We start from the raw sequence: 14,136 nt of genomic DNA, 5'->3' as shown, positions 1-14,136 counted from the left end.
AAAGATCTAAAACATGCTACAAATACTTAGCAGTGTCCTCATAAAACGAAGGTCATAAACAAAACTAATATGAAAAACAGAAGTAGCTCAATCCTGCAAAATCTAGCAACTTGAGGATGGAGCCAAAAAAGCATGCATGATTACTTTCTGTTACGTTTTCATTTAAGTCAAATATAGACAAAACATGCAGTAAGCATGAGTGTTTGAGAAGTTACTATTTTTCAAGTGTTCATTTTTGGTTTTCCTGTTGAGATGTCACAAAAAGCTGATCATCTAAAAAAAAAGCCCGCTTAAAGATGCTTTGAATTAGCCAGTAGAAAACTTCAATAATTTGTGACATCTGAAAAGCACAGGTTGAGATAATAAATTTGTTACTCTACCTGAATGGGACCTGTAGTTCTGGTACAACTGATATATCCTTTTTGGTTTTCTAACACGCTGCTTCTTGTCTATGGAGTTCTTGCTTGCATAATGGAACAGTGACCTCAGATCACTAAAACGAAAAGCAACTCCTTTCATTATGCTCTGGGCAGTGTCACCTGTTAGAAACATGGCATTAGGATCATTGATGCATTTCATTAACAGCACTAGCTCAGCTTGGGTGAAATCCTGAATCTCATCACCATAAAACTCATGGATGGACCATGGCAGCTCACTGAGCTTTGACAGTCTTTGAGATAAATTATATAGCAAGTCTTCTTCATCAAAGTAGCTTCTCTGAGACCTTATTTGCTGGTAAAGATGGAAGAGGTGATAGATTTCACTCCTGTCTTCTGTGAAGTTTGGCGATCTCTTCAGACCTAGCTTTTTGTACCCCTCCTCAGTGAGCTTACCCCCAGTGCAATTCAGCGCCTCAAAAGAACCTTTCAGAAATGATTTTATTTCTTTCCAAACCAGTGCAGGATTGTACAAGCTTTTACCTTTCACCATTTTTGGCCATATTTCATTTGCAAATACATCATAAGTCACAAAAGTACGAGGGTCACTTTCCCTAGAGTGTGCATCTGCAGCTCCTTCCTCATCACCATGTTCCACTTCAGCATTACCTTCTTCATTCTCATCTTGCCAATTTGGCACCACCAACTCTTCCTGGGGACTCCAACCAACAATGGTTCTTTTAAGGCTTCCATCTTCATTCCTTGGAAAAAACGGGTCAGGCATGGATGCATCCAGTAACAGCAACAACTGCTTGGAGGTGACAAACAGTGGGAAATTTTCATCTTTAATATCTTGTAGCCTATGAACACTTGGTTCCAGAGGCCTGAAATGACTGGTTATCTTAGATGACTTGCTAAGTTCAATGAAATTCTTCTGAACTTCCTGGCACAAGACAGGATTTTTTGTCACAAAGATCTGGTGCAGGTGCTCCAGGCTGTTCAGTGTTTCTGCACTACACACATGGTCTTCATGGTCATCACATAGATTTGTTTCTCCACCAGTTGTGTCCACAGGAACCTTTTCATCCTCACTGCCTTGCACATCACTCATCTGCTCCTCACTGGAATCATCACTGTCTTGTTTTTCTCCATGCTCTTCCTTCCCTAACCTCACTTTTTCAGCTTCACTGCACTGCTTCTGCCGCCAAGTTTGCCTTGCCAGCAGAGGACTATTTGCCATGGTGGATCTTTCCCAGTACAAATAGAATTTCTTCCAAAGCCTATACAAGCAGCAAGTTGTCTTCCCTGTCCCACTTCGCCCAATTAAAATGATTGGTTCTATGGGCTTTGGATTGAGGTTAATCACTGCATGCTCCAATTCCCCCACTCGGAATGGGTATTCAACAGCAAAATGTACATCGTTTATAATGTTAAGTGCCATGTTAGCACTGAAGCTGTGGAATTTCATTATATTGTATTCCATTTCTGCAGCACTGGCTGGAGGGAAATACTCAGGGAAAGTATGTTCTTTTGATTTTTCTGCTTCCAGATCTTCAATGTAACAACGCGGAACACGCTTTTTTACTGTGATGTTGTAGCTCTGATGTACTTTATTGATGCCCTTGAGCTTCTTCCTTAAGATGCAGGATAAACCCCGATTGTAGGATATACATATGTTATCTAAGACACGTTTCAGCTTGCAGTGGTCAAGAACAATGGCCCAAATTCTGATAATTTCTGTGTAAACTCTTCCTGATTTTTCTGGAAGACCTTTTGTCTGTTCTGTCTCCATAATCTTTTCTGCACTCTCACTGCAACGAGGAGAAAAGTCAATCGCAAGTTCCCATAGCATTCTTGCACCTTTGCCCAATTTGGCTTCATAGAGCTGGATATCAGCTTTCAAATGTTTCAGTGGCTTCTGAAGAACCTTAGTCCATTCCCCATTGCCAAGATGCTTAATTGTCATTATAGTTTTAGTTTTCAGATAAGGAGGTATAGCTTTGCTGCTCAACGTCTTCAACGTTTCAGGAGTGCACTCTATTTCCCAGGTCATGTTATCAAACTCTTGCACATGTGCCTCTATATCCAGAATATCTCCTTCCTCGTCCTCTGGTTCTTCCTTCTCTCCATTAGAGAGGTCCATACTAAATTCTTGTGTTTCCTTCTTTTCCTTCCAGTCATCCCCTTTTCCTTCAGGATTAATCACATTTCCACAAGGTTGCAATGATTCCTTTTTTCCCTCTTCCATAGTAGTCTGGGCTGAAAATGGCTTTTGTAACAGAGAATTATTGTTTCTCAGTGTGTCACCTAATTTTAATTGCTGAATTAAAGCTCTGATTTCCTGCACTAGACTTTCCTGCAGAGTTAAGGGGTTCTTTATTTTTTCCATTTCCTGCTTCACCAACTGATCATTTTTTGTCTTTACAGAACATGAGGTTTTCACATCGTTATGTGTTGTGTTTCCAGATGGTGCTTTTAATAATGACCCAGATGAAGAACATCCTGAGCTCTTCGTCTGTGATATGTCAGAGACTGGAGCAGACTTAGCTGTTTTAACTGACTGTCCTGCTATATTCTGCCGGTACTTCTTCTCTGATACAGCAGTTTTCCAAGCAAGTAGCAGTGGGTCATTTTTTTTAATTCTGTGCCTCACATCTCTTCCTAGTTTGTTTTTTATATTGAAGTTAATATAAAATTTTGCCAATGAATCCATTATTTTCTTTGTCTGCTTTAAAAATCCTCTCTGAAAAATAACATGCATCACTGTATCCCCATTCTTATCTTGTATGTTTGGATTAAGATATGGAAAGTCAGAAGGTCTTGAAGCAAAGAGATCAAGCAGATAGTTCAGAATGTTTAAACCAATGCCATCTGGAAACGACAAAAAAAAAACAGTTGCTTTACAATGCTGCTTTGTAGTCCAACAAATTTTAATACCTTTTTTATTTACTACAGTTACTAAACAAAAATCAATTTGCTTTCAAAATACAAATTCTACATTATATGTTTGTAAAACGTACTTGGTTGAAATATCTCAAAACAGCTTTTTCAATATTCAGGAAAAACAATACAGTGGCAGCAAAGCTCTAAAAATCTCTAGTGTTGCAACTGCTCCTGTAGCATCAGTCAATTTAATTCCTTATTCTAACATACAGGTGCAGACATTCATTCATCTTCCAGCATCAGTTACCAAAAGCTGGTGGCTGTGGTCATGTAGACAAGCGGAAGCTCTGTGTACTGCTCTGGGGTCATCTGGTTCACTTTAATATGCTACCCTGAAGGAATCTGAAGCAGATAGCTTAGAGTTACTAAACTAACCTGTGGCAAATCCCAACTATTTCCTGATATCTGAGGGTCCCAGAGCAATTTCCTACAGGATAGAATTAGTCCAATAACTCCCTGAATAAAAAAAATAAAGAATTCTACAGCTTTCTGATTATCATCCAGATAATATAAGTTATTTCATCCTGATAATACGTGTGAAACATTTCTTTCCTAATAAAATTAGTGACTCAAAATCACTAGAGGAATTTCACCTCAACTCTGCACAGTAAAAAAAAATTAAAAGATACCACGTTTAGACTTCTAACTCTTCTGATTTAAAATTTATAGTTGGCAGTACCTACGTTTTCAATCTCTCTGAAGCTATTTAAATGAAATGTGTTTAAAAGTGAATAAATAGTGTTTTAAATTTTAAAATGCCTTTTTTCTTAACTTAAAGAAAAATCAAACCTGACTTTGGGAAAAATCAAACCTGACTGATTTGACAGTCGCTCTGAATTTCTTACATTTACATGTAAGCCCTACAGTTCTGCCACTCACTCTTCTGAACAAAACTTTGCTTGAATTACAACTGAAAAAACAGGGGAAAGAATTTCAGATATCACTGTCAGATTTCCTTCAAGGTCTGCTGCCATCAACCTGCCTTTATATCCTAGATCCTTCATATTTACATCATTCTCACCTACAACAAATTTTACAGGGTTTCAAAGAATTGTCTTTTCAAAATCAGCTCAAGTAAACAAGAATACAGTCACAAAAAAAAACAGTAAGTGATGGAGACATTACAGCTGTCTGAATCCCACTAGTCACCTGAGCTGCCATTAACTTTCCTCATAGCCCCAGCCCCAGCAAACAAAATGTAGAACATCAGATTAATAAAGACTGCTGCATATCCTCTGGTCTGCAAAGTTTGAGGGCTGAGACATGGCCAAACAGCCTGGTCTGCTGCCTCTACTATCACATCAAAAAAAAAAAAGCAGTGAAAGTGGCAGTGGACTAGAGAGGGAAGAAATAGGATGTCTTCAACAGTTGCTGTGAAAAAAAGAATGATGCAAATCTGCTCGAGACATTTGTGTGCCCTAGACCCAGGCACACAAAAGCCTTACCTTTTTTATCAATATAAATGTAAACTGCAGCATGCAAGGGAGTATCTCCTTGTGCAATGGAGATGTTCTTAGGATCTGCACCCTTAATCAACAGCAAATACACCAGTTCAAAATAATTCTTTTCCAGGCATATTTGCAATGGTATTTCAGAGTTGGCTCCAATCCCATCTGGCAGAGCTGGTATGAAGGACATGAAAATATCAGGGGTTAAATCTGATACAACAGATCTTCAAACTACAGAACATGCTAATCAGAAGATACATACTGATTGCAGAGCAGGCTTTTTTTTTTTTTTTTTTTTTTTTTTTAACATCAACCTTTTATGTGTGTCTGTTAAAGAGCTTTTGTCTACGAAAGTCTTCAAACCTTTGATCTTCCAATAATCTGAGCAACCAGTCCTTCCATTGCAATAGGAAGACAGACAGGCCAGAACGTATTTTCAAGAAAGTCAGTGACTGAGTCAAACAAAGAGCTTCTTTGCAACTTCAGCCACTCACAAGGCTGTAAGCAGGAATGTATGCCTGCAATTTATGGCTAGCATGAAGTTGAAGTGAAAGAGGGCAGAGTAATCCTAGAAATAAGCCTCATGCAAAACAAGAAAAACGATGGCCACACTGACTACAAAAAAAGTTATCTGGTCATGTCCCCTAAATCACTGAAGTAGCCAATTACTTGTGACATGACAATGGACTGAACCCAAAGACTGTGGCTCACAGTTTCTACCAGGATAATATTGTGGCTTAAAACAGGGAAATTAAAACCCAAGAGAACTACAAGAAAAATGACCAACAATAATCCTTGGCCTTTTTACTTCCAAATCCAACTCTGGCAGCCAAATTTCACTTGGAAAACAGCTTAACAATTATACAGAGCCACAAAACTATGCCTTTGTAGTTCTGAAACTATGTTGCTTCAAACATGCATAACAAAATATCTTTTAAGACATTAGTATTGCAGCTTTTCACCTCCATTTTCGATCAAGCATCTTATGAGGTGTATTTGCTCATCCAATCCATCACACTGCTGGATAACGCTGCCAATGTCAACATCTGGAAGACTGCAGTTTTTGAAGAGTCCTCCATCTAAGGTCTCTTCCCCACTGGCTTTCCCTGTTAGCAACAGCAAAACTTCATGCCACATTTGCTTCTTCAACAACTGTTTTATAAAGTTGTTAGCACAGGCTTGGGAGATGTTGCAAACCGCTCCTTCAGGGATTTCTGCAAGACAGTCAAGGCAACATAACTTGGTCAAAACCTGACAAAATACATATCCATGTAAACAAATTTCAGATGATGAGCTCATTAAATTCAAAGCACACAATAGCAAAATTCTACACTCGCATCCTTTTGTCTTGTTGCTAACAGACAAGTAAGTTTGAACACTTTGATTCATGATACTCATTTTTTTTGTGCATATTCTGGTGGGTTTTAAATGTGAAACACAACAGTAAAAATAAGGAAATGCATATTGTTCCAGTAACATCAGTTGCATAAACAGGGAAGTGAAGGAAGAATAACAACAGAACCTGCACATTAGCATCAAATACATTTTTCACAACAATGAAAGAAGGGGAGAAATGGGAACTCACTGTACCTTTCACAGAAGAAAGCAGTTTCAGAAATCCCTGAACCTCATCTTTCTTCAATACATTTGTGTTATGTATCCCATTTTCACAACTGCAGAACTTGACGAACTGTTCAAGAGCATCCAGGAAGGAGTCAACTACAGCTCTGCTTTTATCTTCTTCTGAAAAACATTACAGAAATTGAAAACATGGTTCCTTGATGTCATGTGTTTAGCAGAGGACTGTAATACATTATTATACTTCATATAATAATGTATTACAGTCCTCTGTTAGTTTGACCTCAGTGCCAGGGAAGCTCATGGAGCAGATCCTCCTGAGAGTCATCATGCAGCACTTGAAGGGGAAGCAGGCGATCAGGCCCAGTCAGCATGGCTTTATGAAAGGCAGGTCATGCCTGACGAACCTGATCTCCTTCTATGACAGAGTGACGCGCTGGGTGGATGAGGGAAAGGCTGTGGATGTGGTCTACCTTGACTTCAGCAAGGCTTTTGACACCGTCTCCCACAGCATTCTCCTCAAGAAACTGGCTGCTCTTGGCTTGGACTGGCGCACGCTTCGTTGGGTTAGAAACTGGCTGGATAGCCGGGCCCAAAGAGTCGTGGTGAATGGAGCCAAGTCCAGTTGGAGGCCAGTCACTAGTGGCGTCCCCCAGGGCTCGGTGCTGGGGCCGGTCCTCTTTAATATCTTCATCGATGATCTGGACGAGGGCATCGAGTGCACCCTCAGTAAGTTTGCAGATGACACCAAGTTAGGTGCGTGTGTCGATCTGCTTGAGGGTAGGAAAGCTCTGCAGGAGGATCTGGATAGGCTGCACCGATGGGCTGAGGTCAACTGCATGAAGTTCAACAAGGCCAAGTGCCGGGTCCTGCACCTGGGGCGCAATAACCCCAAGCAGAGCTACAGACTGGGAGAGGAATGGTTGGAAAGCTGCCAGGCAGAGAAGGACCTGGGAGTGATGGTGGACAGTCGGCTGAATATGAGCCAGCAGTGTGCTCAGGTGGCCAAGAAGGCCAACGGCATCCTGGCTTGTATCAGGAACAGCGTGACCAGCAGGGCTAGGGAGGTGATCGTCCCCCTGTACTCAGCTCTGGTGAGGCCGCACCTCGAGTACTGTGTTCAGTTTTGGGCCCCTCGCTACAAGAAGGACATCGAGGTGCTTGAGCGGGTCCAGAGAAGGGCGACGAAGCTGGTGAGGGGCCTGGAGAACAAGTCCTACGAGGAGCGGCTGAGGGAGCTGGGCTTGTTCAGCCTGGAGAAGAGGAGGCTCAGGGGCGACCTTATCGCTCTTTTTAGGTACCTCAAGGGAGGCTGTAGCGAGGTGGGGGTTGGCCTGTTCTCCCACGTGCCTGGTGACAGGACGAGGGGGAATGGGCTTAAGTTGAGCCAGGGGAGTTTTAGGCTAGATGTTAGGAAGAACTTCTTCACTGAAAGGGTTGTGAGGCACTGGAACAGGCTGCCCAGGGAAGTGGTGGAGTCACCATCCCTGGAAGTCTTCAAAAGACGTTTAGATGTAGAGCTTAGGGATATGGTTTAGTGGAGGGCTGTTAGCGTTAGGTTGAAGGTTGGACTCGATGACCTTGAGGTCTCTTCCAACCTAGAAATTCTGTGATTCTGTGATATCCCAAAGCATATTTGATACACTCAAAAACTCTTTACATTAGTACCTCAGGCTGAAAATTGCAATAGTTCCTAAGTTGACCTGCATGCAGGCAAGACATTGCTGCCTCACAGTGGCAAGACTTTTTAAAGTGACTAAAAACAGTGGCTTTCCAGCATACAATTTTGATCAGATGTCCTGAATTTGTCTGAATCCTTGCTGGCATTTAAGAAAAGGCCAAAAAATAATTTGCCCACTTAATACTCGAAAAACAAACAACAAAACAACAACAACACACGAACACACAGCAGAATGACAGCTATAAGTTTAAGAGATACTGAGATACTTAGGTAATGGACAATGGCAGATTTTAACACACATCTTAATAATAATAGTCCTCTTAAATGAAAACTAAGACTTGGTTTGACTTTCCTAAAATCTCTGAGGAATGTAAGTACATCAAAGATCAAACAAAACAGTAGCTTTACGCCTTAGAGCAAAAAAATAAACAGGGCTGGTCATCTTTTTAGCAACCAGGATTAACCCCTGGTGTAAAGCAGCACTTCATTCTCCAGCCTCTTGCTTTGCTTTAAGACCTACAAAGCTCCTGGGAGTTGTGCACTGCAGAAAGTAAATTGACCACAAAAGACATGCAGAGCTACCCAGAACACCAACTAAAGCAGTTACCACCACAGCAGCAGCAGCAATACAAACTTCCTGAGAACCACTACGCTAGGACCTTCTCCAGGAAAAGGACAAGAGACGTCTACAGTAAAGAAACAAGAACTGTGGGGATCTGCTTGCCAGGCTCCTGAAGGTTCAAGTGCAATGAAATCCAGTGCTTTCAAGTGTGTTTTGCACATAAGCCTACTGGAAACCAGAGAGATGGTCTAAAAGCTTTGCTTTTATACAAGTTTGACCTGCCTGTGCAGTCTTTTGCTCCACTTGACATCTGTACGATAGGAGGAAGTTCTAGTTTGAAAAGGTTACGCTTTGGGCTAACACAGTAGTCCTGCTAATACAGATATTACTTTAAAGCTCTGGTTGGCTACTGCCAGGGAAAAAAAGATCAGGCACCAAGCCATCCCTGAAAGGTTATACTGAAGAAATGGTTTCAAGATGAACAAACATCTTGCTTGGGACTTACAGACCTTGTTTTAAACTGAAGTCTAAACCAGGACTTATCAAGGTCAGCTGCAGGACCTGCCTCCTGTTTCTGAACCTGAAACTCCTGCAGGAACATCTTGTCTAACTGGCAAGTCAGTTCTCACATGGATGCTCACAAGTGCTTCTCCAAACAGCCTCCTAGAACCGGACCTCTGCTGGAAATGTCTGTTGCACAAATACAGTCTCTTTTAGAGTTGTAAGTAGCAACCAAGCTATATTGCCATACTGCTAAGAAAGCACCTCCTTTCTGCAGGGACCCTTCATCCTTTGGGTAAGGAGTTCCTCATCTCCCATCTCAACTAGCAATCTCTCTGACCATACTGCAGTTCAGGCAAGTCAGACGTACTCTATTTGTTAAGGCATAGAATAAATCATATAAGGGTTAGTCAGTCTTGATACCTTGACACAGGGGTCTTACAATTTGAATGCCTTCTCATTCTAATTGATTGGCATGGAAAAGAAAATACCTGCGATTTTTGGCAATCATTCATTAGTTTAGGCAATCATACATTAGTTTCCAAAATGGAAAGTTACATAGACAAGTGAGTCCTTTTCAGAACTGACAGGCTTTTATAACAGAGCAGACTAGAAACCAGTTTAGTACCCCAGCTGATGAAATTTCATGTTACCACTGGGAAAATTAAGATTCGTATCTTTCTGTATGACAACAAGTCTTTCAAAAACTGCCTAGAAATATCAATATATTTTAAAAATACTTTGAAGTTTGTCCAAACTTCAATAGTGTAACTAAATTACAGCTCCTCTGTTTTATTATTGGAGGTTCTCTTAGCTTTAGTTTTTCCCTTACCATTCAAAGAGATTGAAATTTTTTAAGTAATAGAGGAGTTTTAGCTGTGTATCACCCACACTGATCAAAGAGGGCTAAAACTTTGTGAACAACGAGCTTTCACTAAAACGCTATTTTGTTCTCAAAACAGGTCAGCATTTTTTCACACATGTTCATCATTTCAGGGCTTCTCTTTTTGGTCAGCATTTTAAAATATATTATGAATACTTTTACCAAGTGTTTCATTTGCCAAAAACTAAGGTGAAGGTCAAAAGGTCAAAACGGAAAAAGCATCAAAAAGATGAAGTTTCTATCAGAATCACAGAATCATCAAAGTTGCAGAAGACCTCCAAGATCATCTGGGAGGTCCAACCACCTTACCATCCCCCATTCCCCTACCACCAATATCACCCACTAAGCCATGTCCCTAAGCACCATGTCCAACCATTCCTTGAACACCTCCAGGTATGGTGATGCCACCATCTCCCTGGGCAGCCTGTTCCAATGACTACTCTTTCTGAGAAGATGTGTCTCAGAATTTCCAACGTCATTTCTGTCCTGGTTTCAGCTAGGATAGAGTTAATTTTCCTCTTAGTAGCTGGTATGGTGCTATGTCTGGGATTTAGGACAAGAATAACGTTGACACCACACTGATGTTTTAGTTGTTGCAGACCAGTGCTTACACCAAGTCAAGGACTTTCAGCTTCTCCCACTGTCCTGCCAGCAGGCAGGCTGTGGGTGCAGCAGCTGGGAGGGGACAGAACCAGGACAATTTCCTCCCCTGGTGCAACTTGAAGCCATTCCCTCTAGTCCTATTATTAGTTACCTGCGAGAAGAAGCCAACCCCAGCTCCCCACATCTTCCTTTCAGGTAGTTGTAGAGAGCAATAAGGTCTCCCCCCTGAGCCTCCTCGTCTCCAGACTAAACAACCCCCATTCCCTCAGAGGTTCCTCTCAGGACTTGTGTTCCAGGCCCTTCACTAGCTTCATAGCTCTTCTCTGGATACATTCCGGGGCCTCGATGCTCTTCTTATAGTGAGAAAGGGGGACGATCACCTCTCTGGTCCTGCTGGCTCCACTATTCCAGAAACAAGCCAGGATGCAACTGGTCTTCTTGGCCTCCTGGCACTGCCAGCTCATGTTCAGCACCCCCAGATACTTTTCCTCTGCACCGCCCCAAGCCTGCAGCATTGCATGAGGTTGCTGTGATCAAAGCGCAGGACCTGGCACTTAGCCATGGGGGGAGAGGGAGGTGGAGCCTTGTGCTAAGGGAAAAAAAAACACCAGCAGCTTATAGATACTTGATACAACTGGTAGTTAGTTACTTATTACATGAGTGGATGGTAAGTAAAGAACATAGCTGGACAGCAGACACCTTCAGACAAGGACAAAGTGTTCACCATTGACTTAGTGTGATGACTCATACAGAGGGTTACATAAAACCCACCTGATATTACCAATTACAAATGAAACAATTTTGTACCTAAAACACATAATTTAAAAACAGGAAAAGTACAGAGTCCATGCAGTACCTTCCAATTCCACAGAGGAAGAAGTGTGTTTCTCAGTGTGATCTCTGACTGCTTTGACAGCATTAAAGTTTTTATTCTTTTTCAAGATATCTATGACGTATCTTGACCGTGCATCTGGAATGGTAGGATCAACCCCAAAGCTCAGGAGCATGAGCACATCTTCTGTTTGACCTAAAATATTAAAAGGAAAAGCATTAGAAGAGTAACTCCCATTGTTCGGGTTCTTTGTTTGTTTTAAAGACCATGACATAGTTCCAGCATAATTTTATTTAAAAAATAGTTATCTTATTTTTTCCAGTGTCATAAGAATGTTATGTAGGTATTAACCCCAAAAGTATTGCTAGGTATTGTCCCAAGAAGAAACCAAAGAGCTGTTAAAAAAAAAATCGAAACCCTATCTTCATTAGTGTAAGTTGGGAAAAGGGAACAAAAACAAAGCAACTTGATCCCTCAAGAGCATATCACTGGCCAGAGGCAGCAGGTGGAATACATCTCCTCCCTTTATGCCCCAGTCCTGTTCTCCAGTCTCTAGGCAAACTGCTTGGTATATAAATAAATAAATAAATAAGGAGGATTTTCTATTGGTTATAAGATAACTTAACAAAACAAAGTCTCTTACATATTCATGTTTGAATATATATAGCTAGGTACTGATTCTCTTTCCTATGCAGCATGAAACACATTTTTGTGGTAATAAAGCCTTGAAACAAAGCTTTCCACTTTGACCAGGCAGGTACCATTGTTTTCAATGGAAATTACTATACTTGTTTTGAAACTGATTACAGATAAAACATATATACAGTACATATAACAGTGATTTAAGGTCTTGACACAGTATTTAATATTCTGGAAGATGACATGTTCTCTTACTGTGTCACACTGCACTACCAGGGGCGCTTCACAGCTCTGCAAGCAGTTGCCTGTACTCATCTCAAAGAGCTGCTCATTTGCTATAAGCCATGCCAGCAGAACAGCTGAAGGAGCACAGGAACACCAAAATACCAAGTCATGCAGGAGAATGCTGAGCAATGCTGCACAAAGAAGTGTTAGACCACTACATTTCCCCCAGGCACAGCACCACAACACATAGTCTGTTATATGTGCTGAAGGCAAGACCTGGATAAGAGTAATGCAAGCTAACACAACTGTTGTGCTTTGTGTGTCTAAGCCAGACCATTCAAGCTACTTTAGGGGTTATTTTTTGTAAGTGGAGGGATGCAAGTGGGTTTTTTTAATTGTTGTTGTTTGTTTGTTTTTTATGTATCTATAAATATATATATATGGTTTCTTCTGGAAACACAGGAGTCTTATAGCAACAGATGGAACTGCTGTGATAGAAGTGTGGCTCCTTTCTAGAAAAGGTAATTAATTAGATATAGGCTGTGTGCACCTCATTCATGCTATAAAGAGAACCACCAGAATTTCATTGCATTCAGTGACTGCGAAGCATGGAGTTATCTTGGTTCTGATGCTTGTTTCCTCTTGCCAACCTAGTGTACAGATGTCCTGGGTCTGTCCCCTCCCAGCTCTTACTGCACCCCCAGCCTGCCTGTTGGCAGGACAGAGCAAAAGGCTGAGATGTCCTTGGCTTGGTATAAGCACTGCTCTGTAACAATTAAAACATCGGGGTGTTATCAGCACTCTTCTCATCCCAAGCCAAAACACAGCATTCCACCAGCTACTAGGAAGAAAATTCTGCTCTAACTGAAACCAGGACAACAGAGTAAGAAATACAAGGAAAAAAGCCAGGCTAAGTTAGAAGTAGTATCACAGAAAATGTGAACAAAAAAGCATTTCATTTTGCACCTCTGATAATGTGCACTGCTAATTAGACATTAAAGTTTCACCTAGCTAAAAACAAAACAAAACAAACAAAAAAAAACAAACAACAACAACAAAAAAAAAAACAAACACCAAGAACCAACACTCAGGACAGGTTTCCAAAAGGCCTCATATGATTTTACAGGCACATCAAGATTTAAAAGGTAACTAAAAACTAAGGCATACTTATGGGAAAAATCAAAACGAGTCAAATCAAGGAGCAAAGCAAGTGGTCACCAAATCAGGTATACAGCTTTAGAAGGGAATTGCTGAAATGGTTAATCATCGGTTACTACTATAAAAGTCTGTATCTAGACAACAGGGCTGTCTCGTTTTCTTCCCTAGCACGAAATAGTAAACACTACGGTCTGAAGTTTTCTTCTGTTCTTCACTTTTCCATATGAAAACAAACACACCAATACAAAAAAAAAAAAAAAAATATATATATATATATATATATCAATATATATCACTAATAGGAATAAAAAGAACGTATTTACTGTGTTTCCGGGAGTATTCACTGGAAGATGCCACAATATGCAGGAGGGTGCATCCGTCTCTGTCTTGCTGGTTTATTGTATCCCTCAAGTCTGGCTTCTGAGTCAATAACCACCTAAAAATATGGTTCCTTCCTAAAATAATCAAGATTTTTTTTTTTTTTATAAATAGTAGACAGATAGAATTAGATTTTTTTGTTTGTTTTTTACACCTCCCCCCCACTGTAAAGTGGGAAGATGCACCTGTATGAAACCTTTTCTCAAGCATTGTAAGAGACAAGAATACATAAAAGAAATCATGGTAACAGCCAGCTGCACTACGGGAGACATGATGCTCCACTCTCACTGACTCGCAGCATGTGCCACTCAGGAAGACTCATGACCTT

At 40.8% G+C, this 14,136-nt stretch overlaps 1 protein-coding gene across 7 annotated transcripts in view; it reads right to left on the bottom strand.

Annotated features, from left to right (window-relative positions):
• Nucleotides 1-14,136, bottom strand: part of TRANK1 (tetratricopeptide repeat and ankyrin repeat containing 1) — a 56,235-nt gene that overhangs the window by 16,852 nt on the left and 25,247 nt on the right. For 5 of the 7 annotated variants that reach the window (XR_014316869.1, XM_082752916.1, XM_082752918.1 and 2 more), the window contains 6 exons: nt 13,754-13,885; nt 11,433-11,603; nt 6,359-6,511; nt 5,731-5,982; nt 4,766-4,942; nt 381-3,248 (listed from right to left, as the gene is read on the bottom strand). Coding sequence is in view for 6 of the 7 variants with exons in the window: in XM_082752916.1 (XP_082609042.1) it covers nt 381-3,248; nt 4,766-4,942; nt 5,731-5,982; nt 6,359-6,511; nt 11,433-11,603; nt 13,754-13,885 (3,753 nt within the window). In the remaining variant the exon portion in view is untranslated. The remainder of the gene's footprint in view (nt 1-380; nt 3,249-4,765; nt 4,943-5,730; nt 5,983-6,358; nt 6,512-11,432; nt 11,604-13,753; nt 13,886-14,136) is intronic. The other 2 variants (XM_082752917.1, XM_082752919.1) reach the window with 2 other exon arrangements.

The sequence above is a fragment of the Aythya marila genome (assembly GCF_965140915.1).
Source record: "Aythya marila genome assembly, chromosome: 2".
NCBI classification, from domain to species: Eukaryota; Metazoa; Chordata; class Aves; order Anseriformes; family Anatidae; genus Aythya; species Aythya marila.
This window is presented reverse-complemented; position numbering and strand designations above follow the sequence as displayed.